The sequence below is a fragment of the Chlorocebus sabaeus genome, chromosome 26 (assembly GCF_047675955.1).
Source record: "Chlorocebus sabaeus isolate Y175 chromosome 26, mChlSab1.0.hap1, whole genome shotgun sequence".
Lineage (NCBI taxonomy): Eukaryota > Metazoa > Chordata > Mammalia > Primates > Cercopithecidae > Chlorocebus > Chlorocebus sabaeus.
The window spans coordinates 38,749,483-38,765,751 of record NC_132929.1 but is presented as its reverse complement, the minus strand read 5'-3'; the positions used below and the strand labels follow the sequence as shown (position 1 = coordinate 38,765,751).

The 16,269-nt window shown below is 41.5% G+C and overlaps 1 protein-coding gene across 1 annotated transcript in view; it reads right to left on the bottom strand.

Annotated features, from left to right (window-relative positions):
- Positions 1-15,867, bottom strand: part of RAB8B (RAB8B, member RAS oncogene family) — a 79,714-nt gene extending 63,847 nt beyond the window's left edge. The window contains exon 1 of the mRNA XM_008016341.3: positions 15,650-15,867. Coding sequence (XP_008014532.2) covers positions 15,650-15,773 — 124 coding nt within the window. The 5' untranslated portion in view covers positions 15,774-15,867. The remainder of the gene's footprint in view (positions 1-15,649) is intronic.
- Positions 15,868-16,269: the final 402 nt, after the last annotated feature.

Below are 16,269 nucleotides of genomic sequence, written 5' to 3'. Positions count from 1 at the left end.
TTGAGACAGGGTCTCACTCTGTTGCCCAGGCTGCAGTACAGTGGTGCCATCATAGCTCACTGTAGCCTCAACCTCCTGGGCTCAAGTAATCTTCTCACTTCAGCCTCCTGAATAGCTGGGACTACAGGCACATGATCACACCTGACTAATTTTTTAATTTAATTTATTTATTTATTTTTATTTATTTATTTAGAGATGGATTCTCACTCTGTCACCCAGGCTGGAGTGCAATGGCACGATCTCGGCTCACTGCAACCTCTACCTCCTAGGTTCAAGCAATTCTCCCGCCTGAGACTCCCAAGTAGCTGGGATTACAGGCGCCCACCATCATGCCTGGCTAATTGTTTTTGTAGAGACAGCGTTTCACCATGTTGACCAGGCTGGTCTCAAACTCCTGATCTCAGGTGATCCACCTGCCTTGGCCTCCCAAAGTGCTGGGATTACAGGCATGAGCCACCGTGCCCAGCCAATGTTTTTATTTTTTGTAGAGATGAGGTCTCCCTATGTTGCCTAGGCTGGTCTCTAACTCCTAAGCTCAAGCGAGCCTCCCGCCTTGGCCCTCCAAAGTGCTGGGATTATAGGCATATGCCACTGCACCCAGCCCTCATCTTTGTATGAGAAAAAGTGTTAAAGGGAGGAAATCACACTTGATGTTCACTTATGCACATTTCTTTTCCTAAATCTCCTGAGACAGTTTAAAGATGAAAAAGAAACTAACAGCATGTATTGCTACTGTAAAAGTATGATTAATGACTTTTTTGAGATGGAAGTATCACCTTGATTATCAGGGAAAGAAAAACCTATTAACTAACTTTCAAGTTGGATAATTTACTCCATTAAAATCAGCTTCCGTGTTTTAAGATTTAATGTATTGTTCGAATTCATGTATGCAAACAAACTCATTAAAATTCAGGAGATTTCACTCAGAAACTCACTGTACTTAAAATTCAGGGCCCTAACAGAGGGTATTGAACTAGAATATTTAAATGGAAACATTTGTCCCTTCTAGACAGGGTGTTCTACGCTGTTTTTTGTTTATGTTTTCACCCAAAGTAGGAATTCAAGATGCCCTGAGAGTCTGCAGCAATTGGAAGAACTTGCTCCTTATATTACACTAACATGCTGCACCCGAGGTCACGGGCTGATTTTCAATGCCTCCTTATGCCCGCTGATGTAGGGGATAATCATCATCACTCTGGGGATGAGTTTAAAGACAAATATTTCTAATTCCAGCTTTGTAAAATGCATGTAGTCCTAAACTTTATTAAGAAGCAATCTTCTAAAAAACTTACATTCCTTTAAGTAACCAAAATGAATGCTCCCGCTCATATTTTGTAGGGAACTCATGCTAACAGGTGCTTCTTATGTTACCTGGATTTGGAAAAAAAAAAAAAAAAAAAAACCCTCACCATATACTGAGCCTGACTGCGTGATAGGCCCTGTGCTTCATTAATGCTTTACCACAGTACTTCATTCAACCTCCTCACGACAATCCTCTGCAGAGAAGAGGAACTAAGGGACTACGCAGGTTAAAAAACCACATCGAGGTCACCCAGCTGGTAAGGAGTGGCACCCACAGTTCACCCTGCACCGTACCACCTCCCTGAAGATAACGAATCAGAAAAAATACTTCTGAGTCACTGTTGGGATAGAAAAAAAGAACGGCGGTTAAAAATGGATTCTGGAACTAGACTACCATTTACTAGCTATATGACCTTGAAAGGTTATTCAACCATTCTGTGCCTCAATTACCTCATTTGGAAAATGGGGATAACAGAACACAACTAAGACGCTGTTGCAAGAATTAAATGGGTCAATAACATTAAATAATGTTAATATCTAGAATTTGGTATACAGTAAGCATTCAATAAATGTTAGCTCTTATTAAAATCAAGTGCTGTAACAATGAAACCCCCAAAGATTACCAAGGTTCTTATAACTGTCTGGACCTACCCTCAGTGAACTATGGACTGATTTCATTCATATGAATTTACACACACTTTTTGTGTGTGCTTCCCATGTGCCAAACATATCACACACACAGTAACAGCATTCAATTCTCAAAAAATAAAATAAAATAAAAGTCCTACAAGGGAGTTACTATCCTTCTCATAATAAAGAAAATGGCTGAATAATTTGCCAAAGGCTCTCAAATAGGAAATCGTAGAATCAGAATTTGAACTTTGGAGTTTCTATCTCAAAAGCCCAAGTTCTTTTAGCTACACCATTATTTTGAGTTCTTATATCTACTTTTTCCATTTTGTCAGTAAGTCCATTGGCTATAACCTAGGATCACAGTTTGGACAGAGACTTTGTATCTAGTGTATCTAGCACAACATTTCCTTTTCACACATGAAAAAATAAAAGCCCAGGAAGTTTACTGTCGACTTGTCTGAAGTCATATAATGAATGTTTTCCATAGTCCCACACTGCCACTTTTTCCTCTCCGATGCTGGTGGCCTGCCTCCAAGAGGCCCTCAGCCCTGCTCCTAATCCTTTGGGGCCATACAGAAACCAATGACCACTGCATAAATCAAGACTATAAAGGCTAAGAGAGGGCTCAGAGACTTAACTATGAGGCAAGCTCATGCGTTTTAGCAAGTGGACTTTGTTGTATCAAAAGTTGAGCTGCTCAGGCTTCCCTACTTTCTGGATCACACTGGCATTACGGAGACTCAAAGAAAACAGGTGTTCATATAGTCTACAGTGCTACTGTGTCTGTGAGGAAAACTTTGCCAAACAAGGTTTTTACAAACAAAAGCTAGAGTAGATAAAATTTCACCCTCAAATAAAAGGACAGGCTGACATGAAGTTTAAATTTAACTTGCCAAAGGAAGGAAGCTCACAATTAAGGTAGCTGTTCCTAGCACTTAGTAGTCTAAGGCCAACAGTATAGAGCATAACAAACCAACAGTCCCCATGTGGACAGACAACACTGAGATTTCTGATATAATTAGCTTCTTTTTCACAAAAGAGTCAGATTCATTATTAAACTCTGTCCCCTCCTGTTCCCATTCTGCTGTACACATATTTGATTGCTTCCTAAGGGCCTGAGTTAGAAACCAGGAGACAGCCCCAAATCACAAGTCCACTGACCTCCAGGGGCCAAGAGGGAACTTGATGCGTGTTTGCATTAGCTATTACTCAGGCTTGTCCAAAGAGAGGTTGATTTCATCTTCCCACTCAACATACTGTTCAAGGGTTTGTTAGTCAGTTTTAATAGTTCTTACAGACCACTGAAAGGGACTGGTCCTATGGCTAAGTGCCCAACACACTGAGTCCCGTGGAAAACTCCAGCACCTGTTTTGAGAGGAACAGGTTGTTGTGGCTAGAGTACAGCCCAGAACTGAAGTGCGAGGCTCATGTGTTGGCCCCTCTAGCTTCTTACTTGATTAATCAAGTCAATTACCCTCTCAGAACTTTAGATTCCTTGTCTACAACAAGGAGATATCCATCTCCTTCTACCTTATATGATTATTGAGTAGTTTACATGAAGTAATAACATAAGTGAAAGTACTTATGAAAGTGAAAGTAAACCGCAAAGGTCCAAGTGAAGCGAATGGGCAAATGATGTTGTCTCTTAATGTCCTAATTGGCCTCCCCATATATGATCCTACAGTGGCTCCCTACTGCTCCAGGATAAAGTCCAGACTCTTGAATAAGGTTAGAAGCCCTTCTGCCCTCTAATGACCCAACTTCACCTCTTGTCAAATCCCCCACTTCCCTGAGGCTTCAATCAAACAAGATGTCCTCAAGTTCCTCCTTCAAGGGCTATGCTATCTCTCTGGTGGGCAGGAGTGGCCCTGCCCGGAGAGCCTCCCTTCCTTTCTCTCTTCCATTCTACACAACTAACTCCTCCTTCGGGGTCCAATCTGAGCTGAGACGCAATTCCCTCCTAGAATCTTTCCCCGACCTCTCCTCTGCACGCTTTCGTAACACGCAGATTTACTCCTTTGTAGCCTTTTTCATCATTGTGCTAAAATTGCCTGGATACTCATTAACTCTTTCCCCTTTCAAAATTTTGCAGACCAAAAAGTGTTGAATGAGTGAATTTAGTGAAAATGATAATGACCTAATGTTTGGCATGAGTAGCTGACTGACAAACCAATAGAGCACCCCCACCCCCAACTTAATAAGCAAGGAGGAAAGAGGTTCTTGGAGATCTAGTTAAAATCTCACCCACCCCAGCCACTCCCTTTTAACCCTAAAGCAAAAGGCTAATCAAGGGCCGAATATGTACTTGCATCCCAGATCTCCTAGTCCAATTCCTTCCTTTTCTCCCACAAAATGTTGACTATGCCCAGACTGTATGCCAGACCATCAGTGTCTTTTCATAGCAAGAGAAATGAAGGCAGATGGGGTGTAAGAGAAAATAGATTTGAAATTAAAAAACAAATGCTCAATGTCAGGTTTTGTGTGACCTTGGGCAACTCCAATGCCTCTAGGCCTCAGGCCCACCATCTGTCAAATGGAAATTTAGCACCAGCAAAGGGCTTCCTATTATTTTAGACTATTTTTCACCTACCTCAGCACAAGGTTGTTTTTTTTTTTTTTTTTTGTCTTGTCTTGCTTTTTCTTTTTGTGGTGACGTGTGTCTCACTATGTTGCCCAGGCTGGTCTTGAACTCCTGGGTTCAAGGCATCCTCCCTCCTTGGCCTGCCAAAGTGCTGGGATTGCATGGGTGAGCCACTATACCTAGCCTCATCATGTTTTATAGGAAGAAAATGAGACTATTCGAAAATGCTTTATACATTTCTTCTCAAATAAATAGTTTTACAATTTTCAAGAAGTTATTTTTCTGGGGATGTTTAGCTTTATTACTCAAACCAAAGCATTTTAAAAAATAGGATTCAAAAACATTAAGCAATCTCTTTAGTACAACAAAGATTTTAGCCAATTTACAAGATCAATACAGGCTTATCTGAATTAACTAATACTACTTCTTCTGTCTTCATGTCATCAAAACACTAGCATCTACCAGTGCAAAGAATCCTCATCCACAGTCATTAACTGAAGAAAGAAAAGGACAAACGCTTTTATAGACACTGTTTGATTTCACAGACTCACAGAAAGCTGCAGCCAGAAGAGACCTGAAGACCATCGAGGCCTGCACTCACCCTTCATGATCAGAAAACAGTTTAGTCTGATGTTTTCAGGAGGGGCTTGTGCCATGAATAATTCAAACACAAACCAATTTTTTGTCACAGGCCTATGTACTTTTTAAAATAAGAATTAAGAGATAACTTGAACAAAAAATGGTAAATCATATAATAAGATCACAACATAAATTTAAAATGTAATAGTGCTTATCAAAGTTGAAGGCTGGCCGGGGACAGTGGCTCACACCTGTAATCCTAGCACTTTGGGAGGTCGAAGTGGGCAGATCGCTTGAGCTCAGGAGTTCAAGACCAATCTGGGCAACATGGTGAAGCCGAGTTTCTACAAAAAATACAAAAATTGGTTGGGTGTGGTGGTGCACAAGAGGCCACTAATTCCAGCCTGATGACAAAGTCTCAAAACAAACAAACAAACAAACAAACAAAAAACCCAAAGTTGAAGGCTGAAGGGCCAAAATAAAGACACAACTCTGATGATATTATATATACTTATATATGCATGTTTTTCAACTTAATTATAATGGAATTTTGTGTATGTTAAAGAAATTATTTCACTTTTTCCACAAATTTGTCATCCTTCTATAAGGTTGGAAATTTTCAAAATGATGTAGACAAAATAGCGAAAGGAACAACTCAAATTATTTTGTTTGTGGACAACACCCTGGTCTGTGTTCATTACTGGCTATGACTGAGACAGGCACCAATTTTTAAAAATTATCTAGTTCTAAATTTAAGAGAAAAATAGAAGTCAAAGGTCACTATTAATTTTCAAACTATTTTACAGAGACATTTCTAACTCTTCACCCAGTAGTTTACTCCAGCTGCTAACAAAAGCAAAAAGAGACTGAACCAAGTAGCCAAAGAAACAGATAGGGGAAGGGAAATGTTTTCATTTTTCTCTTCCCAACCCAATCCCCTCTCCCTCAGTTTTGGTACGGGTGAGGTGCTAATGGACAGCGAAGTAAGAAAGTGGTTGGAGTCATTCCAAAAGGGGAAAAGTTGACTTTCAATAAAGAATTGTTTTCCATGCTGTATCAAGATTTTACTCAGAGCTATTTAGAAGAGAAAAAGTAAATGATTCCTTGTTGAAAACCATAAACAGCTATCACATCCAAATTCATAAGTAATAGACAAATTACAGAAGGGTTAGTTACTGACATCTCACAACACAAACTCTTTTTTTTTGTAATGGATTTTGTGTATTCGTATGTATGTGTGTATAAGGAGATTAGAGTATGCTGCAATATCCATTCCAGATAAACAAATATTGCATAAGAAATGCATTTACAATTCAACTTCTAATATATCATCGAATACTTCACATGAAAACTTGACCATACATCTTCAGAGACTGTCCTTCCACTTTATACATCAGAATAACATCTATGATTTATTAAAATAATTACCGCCAAGTTCTTGCCCAAAATATGCAAAATTATAATGTGATATGGGAAGCCACGCCAGTCCTAGCTCTGCCAGCAGAAGGCCGTGCAATACTACATGTTGCTTAACAGCTCTGTGGATGGTTTTTATCAAGATGAAGTGGGATTCCATACCCAACTGAGCTGTTGCAAAGTGCTTTGAAATCCTGCAATACTGTCACGAGACCACAAGTAGCACCATTATCCAGGCTTTCTCAGAGGTAGCAAGCCTAAATATGATGAACATGGTAACAAGCAGAGTGTTAGCAATTTCCCTGAGAGCCAAGAATTAAAATTCTGGGCTGAGGAAGATGGGAGCTCCCTGGAAAATGTCCAAAGTTGCAGTAACAGGTAAATACCAAAGTGCCTACTTAAACTAACGCTAAATGCTACAAGTAGGACAGCAAGAAAATACTTTCATCACAGCTAATTGAGCTGCTGTGGAAAACGTGGTTTCCAAACTATTTCCACCACTTTATGTGGCCTCCCAAAGGAAGTCCCAAGCAACTAAGTAACTTTTTTTGAAAAGTAGATTTATTTCTTCCTTTAAGGACAATCATGTACCTACCTCCTTTCAAGTTCTTATTAATTCAACTCGTAATAAGAAAAATCCCAAAACACAAAACTGAACATAGGAAAAGGGCACCTCTCCAGACATACTATATCTAATAATTATTTACTAATATTACTAATACTGAAATTTAGCCATAACATATTGAACAGCAAATAGCTACCTAATCATTTTAGAAAACAGCAAATGTGTAGGAAGTTGCCACCCTCCCTCTCTTTCCCTACTGTCCATGGCAGACATTAGGAATACATCACAGCCCTCAGCCTTGCTGAGCTCAGACAGGACCTCAGAACTCAACAAAAAATAGCATTCCTGGCAGCCACTATCAATCCATCAGGATTGATATTTTTCATCCTAGTTTTGCATATTCCTCAACATACTACGCCAAAATATTGAAATGGGTCTTTAAAGAAAGTCACTGCAGCCAGGTGTGGTGGCTCACACCTGTAATGCTAACACTTTGGGAGGCTAAGGCAGACAGATCACTTGAGCTCAGGAGTTTGAGACCAGCCTGGACAACACAGCGAAACCTCGTCTCTATAAAAAATACAAAAATTGGCCAGGTGCGGCGGCTCAAGCCTGTAATCCCAGCACTCTAGGAGGCCGAGACGGGCGGATCACGAGGTCACGAGATGGAGACCATCCTGGCTAACACGGTGAAACCTCGTCTCTACTAAAAAATACAAAAAACTAGCCGGGCGAGGTGGCGGGCGCCTGTAGTCCCAGCTACTCGGGAGGCTGAGGCAGGAGAATAGCGTGAACCCGGGAGGCGGAGCTTGCAGTGAGCTGAGATCCGGACACTGCACTCCAGCCTGGGTGACAGAGCAAGACTCCGCCTCAAAAAAAAAAAAAAAAATACAAAAATTAACCAGGCATGATAGTGTGCACCTGTGGTCCCAGCTACTCCGGAGGCTGAGGCAGGAGAACTGCTTGAGACCAGGAGGTGGAGGCTGCAGATTGCCCCACCACATTCCAGCCTGGGCGAAAGAACAAGACTCTGTCTCAAAAAAAAAAAAAAAGGCAAAGAAAAAGAAAAGAAAGCCACTTCATGACAGTTTTAAGACTAATGATCATTTTTTCCCATAAGATGAGAATAAAACATAACCATAAACATCAACACTACAGACATATGCTATTCCAGTGAGATACACAAGGGGTCTATATAAAAATATTTATATAAATTTTTTTTTAAAATAGAATTTGGCCTTATTCAACCCAAACGCCTAGTCCAGGTCTAATCCACTCGCTACCCGGTCACTCAAATGAGTGCTGGGCAGAACGCAGACACAAACACAGCTCCATCTGCTAATTTAAAATGGGCATGAAACTGTTAACAGGCATCTGTTGCATTGTTTGAAGCTAATGGGCAGAGACAAAGCTGAAATGGCTCTTATAATGCAAACCCAGTGATTTCACTCATTTTCTATTTGGTATTTATGTTAGTGGGGGGTTGGAAGCTGGTGTTAAAACAGCTTATTATGGAGACTGAAAGATAAGTGAAATATCTTTGATAATCTAAAACAACCCTTTAAAACTGATTATGGAAAGATATACAGCATTTTATACTGGGGGAAGTAACATTCCTGTGTTAAGAGTCCAAATTAAACACTTTTCATCTTAACTCAAATATCATCTAATAATCTACAATATTGTGAAAGAGAAGAGTAACAAATTCAAGCTATGCTTTACAGCTCATATAGGGCTTTCACAATTCATCCCTTCATCCATTCATTCATCCAGTGTGTAGACATTTAATATAGGCCTTGGAGATTTAAAAGGTGAATATGACTTAATTTTTGCCTTAAGGAGCTCACAGTAACTCTGAAAGGTAGACATAGTATTCTTACACTATGTTATAAGAAACTAAGGCCCTAGAAGGACAACTGACTGCCCAAAGCCCACAAAGCTAGAAGAGCAGATGCCCCGTGGCTCTTAATTCAACACGCTATCTCCATAATGCCAAACATGCCAGTCCACTTCATCTGCCCGTAAAATGAAAATAACTTAAGGCTTTTTCATGTCAATACCAGCTCTGATAAAGGATCTATTTTAAAGTACTGGAACCAGCACACATCCTTGATGGCCATGCCTGCTTTGCAAGCTGGTAGCTCACAGGCATCATCTAGCCCACAGACATGTCTGTTTGGCCCTTACTGTAATGACTCTCACATTGTTTTTTGTTTGTTTCTATTAATTGCCCATAAAGTTCGATTTTTATAAGAAATTTTCAGCAAATCTTGAAATACGTGATGATTTTCCAGCATGGCAATTGTAAAGCTGCAAATAAAAGGCAGCCACTCCCTCAGAGAGGGGAATACATACAATCCAGGGTCCACATCACACCCTGCTGCTTCCCATTCTGGTCCACTCCCCTTATTCATAGATCCCACCAGACCCAATTGAGTTTGCAACCCCTAACCTAGGCAGTAAGAATCTACAATCTTACCTTGAATTTCCCTTTTTATGTTTCTATGGCTACTTGCATTTCCAAAGCTTAGCGATATCATACCCCACATTACTTGCCACCTAAAATCTACTTCCCCATCCTCACCCCAACCCTCTTCTCATGCTATGAAAACTCTATTCCTGCAAAATATTCTCAAGTAACAGTTCTAACACACACAGGAGAGCTGATGTCCAGAGCTGGGTGCAGACAGGAGGACCTAGACTAGAGCCGACCTGAGGCCGACAGCTCCCTACCCATCCACTTCAGGATCTATGGTTCTTTTCAGATTCAGTTATGGAATTCAATTCAAAAATATACTGCTAAATTTTTCTTTGTCCTCACAGACTATTTACCTCTAAAACAATACCTAAACCTATGTCCCTCCAGCTTTTCTCAGTGGATCCAAACAATCTCGCTGCTGTTGCCAAGAGAACCTCCTCCCTGACTTGCTGCCTGCAGAACAGCTGGTGAAGCTCTTCATTAAAGTACACATTCTTCAGACCGATCCATATTTGTACCCAAGACTTAGTTTCCCCATGTCCATCCTTTATATGTAGGAAGGCTTTTTTCATTCACTAGAACATGGATTGAAGAGATGAGTTTAACCCTTTATGATCAAGTATTAAATTCGACTTTTTCTGAACCAGAGTCATTATCAAAGCTATCGCTTAGATGGGAAATCTACTGGCAGCTTTGAAAGAACACAATGACATTAAAATAAGGCTTTATGTACAAAATGTTCGATTTGAACTTGCATGTTCCTTGCATATTTTTGTTTGAGAAGCTGAAACCAAGGAAAACAACTATGAAAATGAAAATCAACTTGCTCTACATATCTGGACTATGCTCAGCCAAATGTTGATATCATCTTGGATAAAAATGTAAATATGACAAAGTTTGTTTTTCAGTCAATAAGTCTTGATAAAAGCTTTGAAATGCTACCAACCAAAAACAGTTTTTAATTTTAAGCAAGGATCAGCAAACTTTCTACAAAGAACCAGTTAGTAAATATTTTTAAGCTTTGTGGGATACATATGGTCTCTTGTGCATATTGCTTTATTTTTTAACAACCTTTAAACAAATATAAAAACCATTCTTAGCCTGTGATCTGCACAAAAACAGACTGCAGGTCACACTTGGCCCATGGGCTGTAGTGTGCCAACCCCTGATTTTAAGGAAAGTGAACCCAAGAAAAATATCCAATGTTACAGAATAAAATGTCTAAAAGTACTCTGATGAGACTAAGCTGCAACAATTACCGACATACCCGCATTCATATGATTTTATTAGTTACTTTATGTATGGAATAAATTCTAATTATGGGATACATTTTCTTCTCCTAATCTGAAATTACAGACACAGAAAGAAAGGGCAAAGGACTACTATGCACTAAGTTATTCCAGTATAAAGTCCAACAGAACTCAGAGTCATTGTAGTAACATTTGCTATTCACCTGAACAGACCTGGCTAATCGAAATGGAAATGTCTCAACTTTCCTCACATAAAGGCGTATGTGCAAACTCTACTTCTTCCCTGGAAAAGGTGATGACTTGAATTAATGCGGATAATCATACTGATTAGGAATAGTAGCAGCTCAGTTGTGAAAAGTGACACAGACTTGAATTTGGGGTTTCGCTACAGGATCTGCTATAATCAGCTGTGTAATTTTCAGGGTGTCAAACCTTCATTTTTTTTTTTACTTATAAAATTGGGACAGGAATAAAGTAGATAATATCTAAGACTCTTCCTGCTATTAAGCTATGACTATACTAAATAGTGAAACCACTCAGGAAATACCTAACAGGAAGAAGGGGGCAGGGCAGGAGAGAGATGGCAAAGGGAAGAAGCTCTGATTGTCCTGTCAAGAGGACAGAGCTGGGTTATCTCTTTTTGTTCAGCCAGCACCTTTTTCTGTGTAGAGCCATTTCAAGATGTCAGTATGCCCTCATATCAATATTAAAATGCATCCATTTCCCATAGAAAATATAATCTATAGCTGACTGTATTATCATTCCTAGTTGTCTTTATGTTACATTTTACAGGCATTTAATTAAATGTGTTTTTGTTTGTTTGTTTTTTGTTTTTTGTTTTTTTGAGACAGAGTCTTGCTCTGTCGCCCAGGCTGGAGTGCAGTGGCACGATCTCGGCTCACTGCAAGCTCCGCCTCCCGGGTTCACACCATTCTCCTGCCTCAGCCTCCCAAGTAGCTGGAACTATAGGTGCCTTCCACCACGCCCGGCTAATTCTTTGTATTTTTTAGCAGAGACGGGGTTTCACTGTGTTAGCCAGGATGGTATCAATCTCCTGACCTTGGGATCCGCCTGCCTTGGCTTCCCAAAGTGCTAGGATTACAGGCATGAGCCACTCTAGCCAATTAAATGTTAATTATGATCACATAGGGTTTTTTAGAGCCAATAAAAAAAAATTCAATTTTCAAACATTTGAACTGAAAGGCGGGTTGGTCCTAGGCACTGGACCAATAATTTCAAATGGATAAAACATCCCTTCTTCATAGTTAACTAAATTATTGACAGATATACTAGAAGATCTTCAATAAGTAGGATAAAATAAAATCTACCTTCCACCACCCCTCAAAGAGCAAAAAGAAAATTGCGATATCGGAGAAGATAGCAAAACCTTATTTATTTACTTATCTATTTATTTTTTAGAGACAGAATATCGCTCTGTCTCCCAGGCTGGAGTGCAGTGGTGCAATCATAGCTTACTATAATAACCCTGAACTCCTGGGCTCAAGTTATCCTCCTGCCTCAGCCTCCTGAGTAGCTAGTACTAAAGGTGTGTACCACTCCACCTGGCTAATTTTTTAATTTACTTTTTGTAGAGATGGGGTCTTGCTGTGTTGCCCAGACTGGTGTCAAACTCCTGGCCTCAAGTGATCTGCTTCAGCCTCCCAAGTAGCTATGACTACAAGCACACACCACCACGTTTGGTGAATTTTTGTATTTTTGTAGAGATAAAGTCTCGCTATGTTTCCCAGGTTGGTCTTGAACTTGGGGCTTCAAGTGATCCTCCCACCTCAGTCTCCCAAAGTGCTGGGGTTACAAGTGTGACCCCAGCAATAGCAAGACCTTAGAGAACTGAGAAGAAGAAAGTATCTGTGAGACAACTGTATCTGGAATCAAAATGACTAATTGTCTCCTTCCCTTCTTGATGACAGAACCCCTATCAAAACAGTGTCGAAAGATGGCAGATTCCCATTTTTAAAACTGCTAAAACTTTGACAAAGCAAAACTAAGACTTAAAATGTATCTTCATGGGAAGAAACAGACACCCATACATATCTACCAAAACACATACACACAAACCCCAGGCGTTAAGAAATGCATCTTTTCCGTATGACACGGAGCTTATCAAGTGTTGCCAGCAATGCTGTGGCAGACCTCATCAAAACCCAGTCAGAAAAGCACAGGAACTTACACACTTAGGTACTTCATGACTAGGGAGGAGACGGGCTGTCACCTCAATAACTTCAGATCACCTGGGAATGAGGTGAGGGGCAAAGAGGGAGTGGCTGCTAGAGATGTCAACACCCAAAATCTATACTTGTAATCAGTGAAGAGTCTGTGGAACCAGAATGATGCTAACATTCACCTTATTTTCCCAGCTTAATTTTGACTGCAGAACATTAGGTTTCAGGTATACAAATTCTGCTGTTTGAAGGCAGTGTGCTACCACTTCCTGTTGGAGCTCTGGGGCTAAATAAGAGGTATGGGATTTCCCCTCCTCCACATCAACTGAAGACACAGTTCACAGCCTCTTTTTACCACATCCACCTCACAGAAAATATAAAGACCAAGATCTCACATGAGATTCACCTCCTTTTCATGTTCACTTCCTATTCTAATCTGTTTCAGGGCACTGGTTTTCATGCCTCATAGCTGTCACCCTCCAAAGAACCTCATTTCCATCATTTTTTGAAATCCACTGATAGACTTGAACCCTTCAAAATGAAAAGTAATTTTTAAAAGGTACTATTTTAAAAGGAAGCAGACACCCTTAAAGGAAACATGGGACAAAAATTAAGGGAAAAACAGAAAATGAATAAAGATATTACAAACAAGCAAGTTGTCCAAGAAGCTTAACAAAAACAGCATCAGTGAGATTCACTTACTTTCAAGGCAGGAGATACTTCTGGGAGGCTCAAATACAGAATGGACAAAAGGACACCCACTCAACTTGTTAGAAATTATCCTTTACCATCTGTACTGCAGTATGCATTCAACAATGAAAAGTCATTATTTGAGGCTTTGAAATTAATACCAGTGTCAAAAATTAACGCCCTTTAGTTGCTGTACCAGCAGCTACCACCAAATCTTAGGAATATACTTTAGAGATGACATTTAAAATCTGCTTTTTCAGAAAAGAAAAAGTCCCACTCAAGACTGACTGCCAAGAACTTGCAATTCAAACTTCCTTAAGCCCAGACATCATAACACCCAGGAGATTTTAGACCGTTCAAGCTATATGAAAGAAGCCAGAATGAGCAAACCAACCATAGCCTTTTCTAATACTTAAAGAGTGTTCTACACCAAATACTCTTTTTAAAATAAAAGATAAATTATTTGTAAAAATACACAAATATTTAAACACACGTATTACCAAAGCACCAGCTCTCTATTATTTCCCAACCCAGAAATTCATGGGGAAATATACTATAAGAACCATATGAAAGATGCCTAAATAAGCCACTATTAGAGGCCAGAAACATCACCAAGACAACCAAAAGCTGAGATATTCTTAAGGTACTTAATTAACCTGCAGCTATTTAACAGGAGAAATGATGTTAAGGTAGTCACTTCTAAGACAGCTTAAAACCAGCTTTGACTTGGTCTTCAGTTTATGGTAAGTTAAGAGATTTTGTTACCTGAACACAGGGTCTTCCAGTACAAAAGTAGAAAGGACAGCTCCCAGCCAAGATCAGAAAGACTCTTGAATCAATTGGAAGTAACTTAGAGGTGTATCACATGTTGTGATTCATTTAACAATAATTAGAACCAAAGCAAAATATACAGGGTAGAACATAAGATCAATTCCTTGGCTGAGAAGTTGTTAAACAGTCAAATCCAAGGATTTAAAATACTGAGAAGTCTTGCTTCTCAGGAGATCATAGTAAAGAGGTGAACCATATTTTCCTGACCACATCATTTCCAAAAGTCACCAATTCCCTTAACATCCATTAACACTCACAGAACAAATTAACGCTCTACAGGCATTATTCCATCATTAGTCACATTTTGCTTTCTCCTGCACTTGATCCAAAGGAAGTAAAGAGAACATGGTAATCAGTTACTGGAGCAAGTCCTGCGCCCCACTACTTTCCATTTCCTCTCTTTTCCATCTCCTCTGTCTTCTCTGCTCAACCTCCCTTTACTATGATGTTGCTTCCTCTTTTCCTTTCTGTCTCACACCCAGATCTCCTTTACTTTCTCCACCAAGTATCCTCATTCCGCCCTCTGATCCCTTGAACTCTTCTTCCACCTACAATTTTCTTCTGCCCCCTCCTACGACATCTCGGTCCAGACCTCCTGTGGCCAGCCGTCCCCTTCTTCCTCACCTCCTGACCGCTCATTCCCCTGAATTCCCTTCCAGTTGCCTGGTTCTCACCTCTCTGTCCCTTGTGTCCTCTGTCCCTTTACTTCACATCCCTCTCATTGCCCCATCCCTCATTTCCCCCTTCACATTTCCTTCCTCTCCTGTCTTTTAATCCATTTGCACGTCCACTATCCCCTTCTCTCTCTACACGAGATTTCCTGCGTCTTCCCCCCAACACATTTTGTCCCTCAAAGACCCCTCCCTGTCAGTCTGCAAACCCTCTCGTTCCCCCAATACCCCTAGTCCTTGTTCCTCTGTTCCCCTTCCCCTTCCTTTGCCCCCAAGTTACCCCTTCGCCCTAGCCTCACGTTCCCGCTCGCCCCTCTCCCTCAAACGCCCTCGCCCCTCTCAGTGCCCCCGCCACCTTGCAGTCCCCGGGATCTCCTCTCCCGGGCTCCCAAGCGCCCCCCGCCCTCTCCCCGTCCCCTCGTACCCGCCCCCCAATTCTCTCCCCGGTCCCGGGCCGCGGCCCCTCCCTCACCGATGGTGGAGATGAAGGTGGTGTTGAAGGCGTCCTCTGAGAAGCGGAACAGGAGGCAGGTCTTGCCCACCCCCGAGTCGCCGATCAGCAGCAGCTTGAAGAGATAATCGTACGTCTTCGCCATCTTCTCGCTCCGGCCCTCTGACCGCGGAGCCAGAAGAGGCAGTGGAGAGAAGCTAGGAGGGGGCCGCGGGCGAGGGGGCGTGCCCGCCAATCCGCCGCTGCTCGCTCCGCCCCGCGCCCCGCCCCTCCTCTCAGAGAAGGCCTGCGCGCCCCTCCCCGTGAGGCCAATCCGCGAGGGCTTCGTCATCACCGCCCGCGCCCCGGGGCTTCATGGGACTTGTAGTTCCTCCGGGGAGCCTCGGGCGTGCCCCGCGCGGACTGTCCAGGCGGCTCCAGCGGATAAAAGACCTGCTATGGGCGGGGTGACAGGGTGGAGGCGTTTCCACCCGAGCTGGGAAGGGACGCCCCGTTTCGAACTCTGCTGGTCGAGCCGCCGGAACTTAACTTTGTTATTTCTTTGTGTGCGGGCGCCTTCCAAATCCAGGACCTCAGAATCAGAGCCCCGTAGTTCCCGCATCTCTTCCGCCGAGACCTGGAGCAGAGATGCTTTCTTTCCT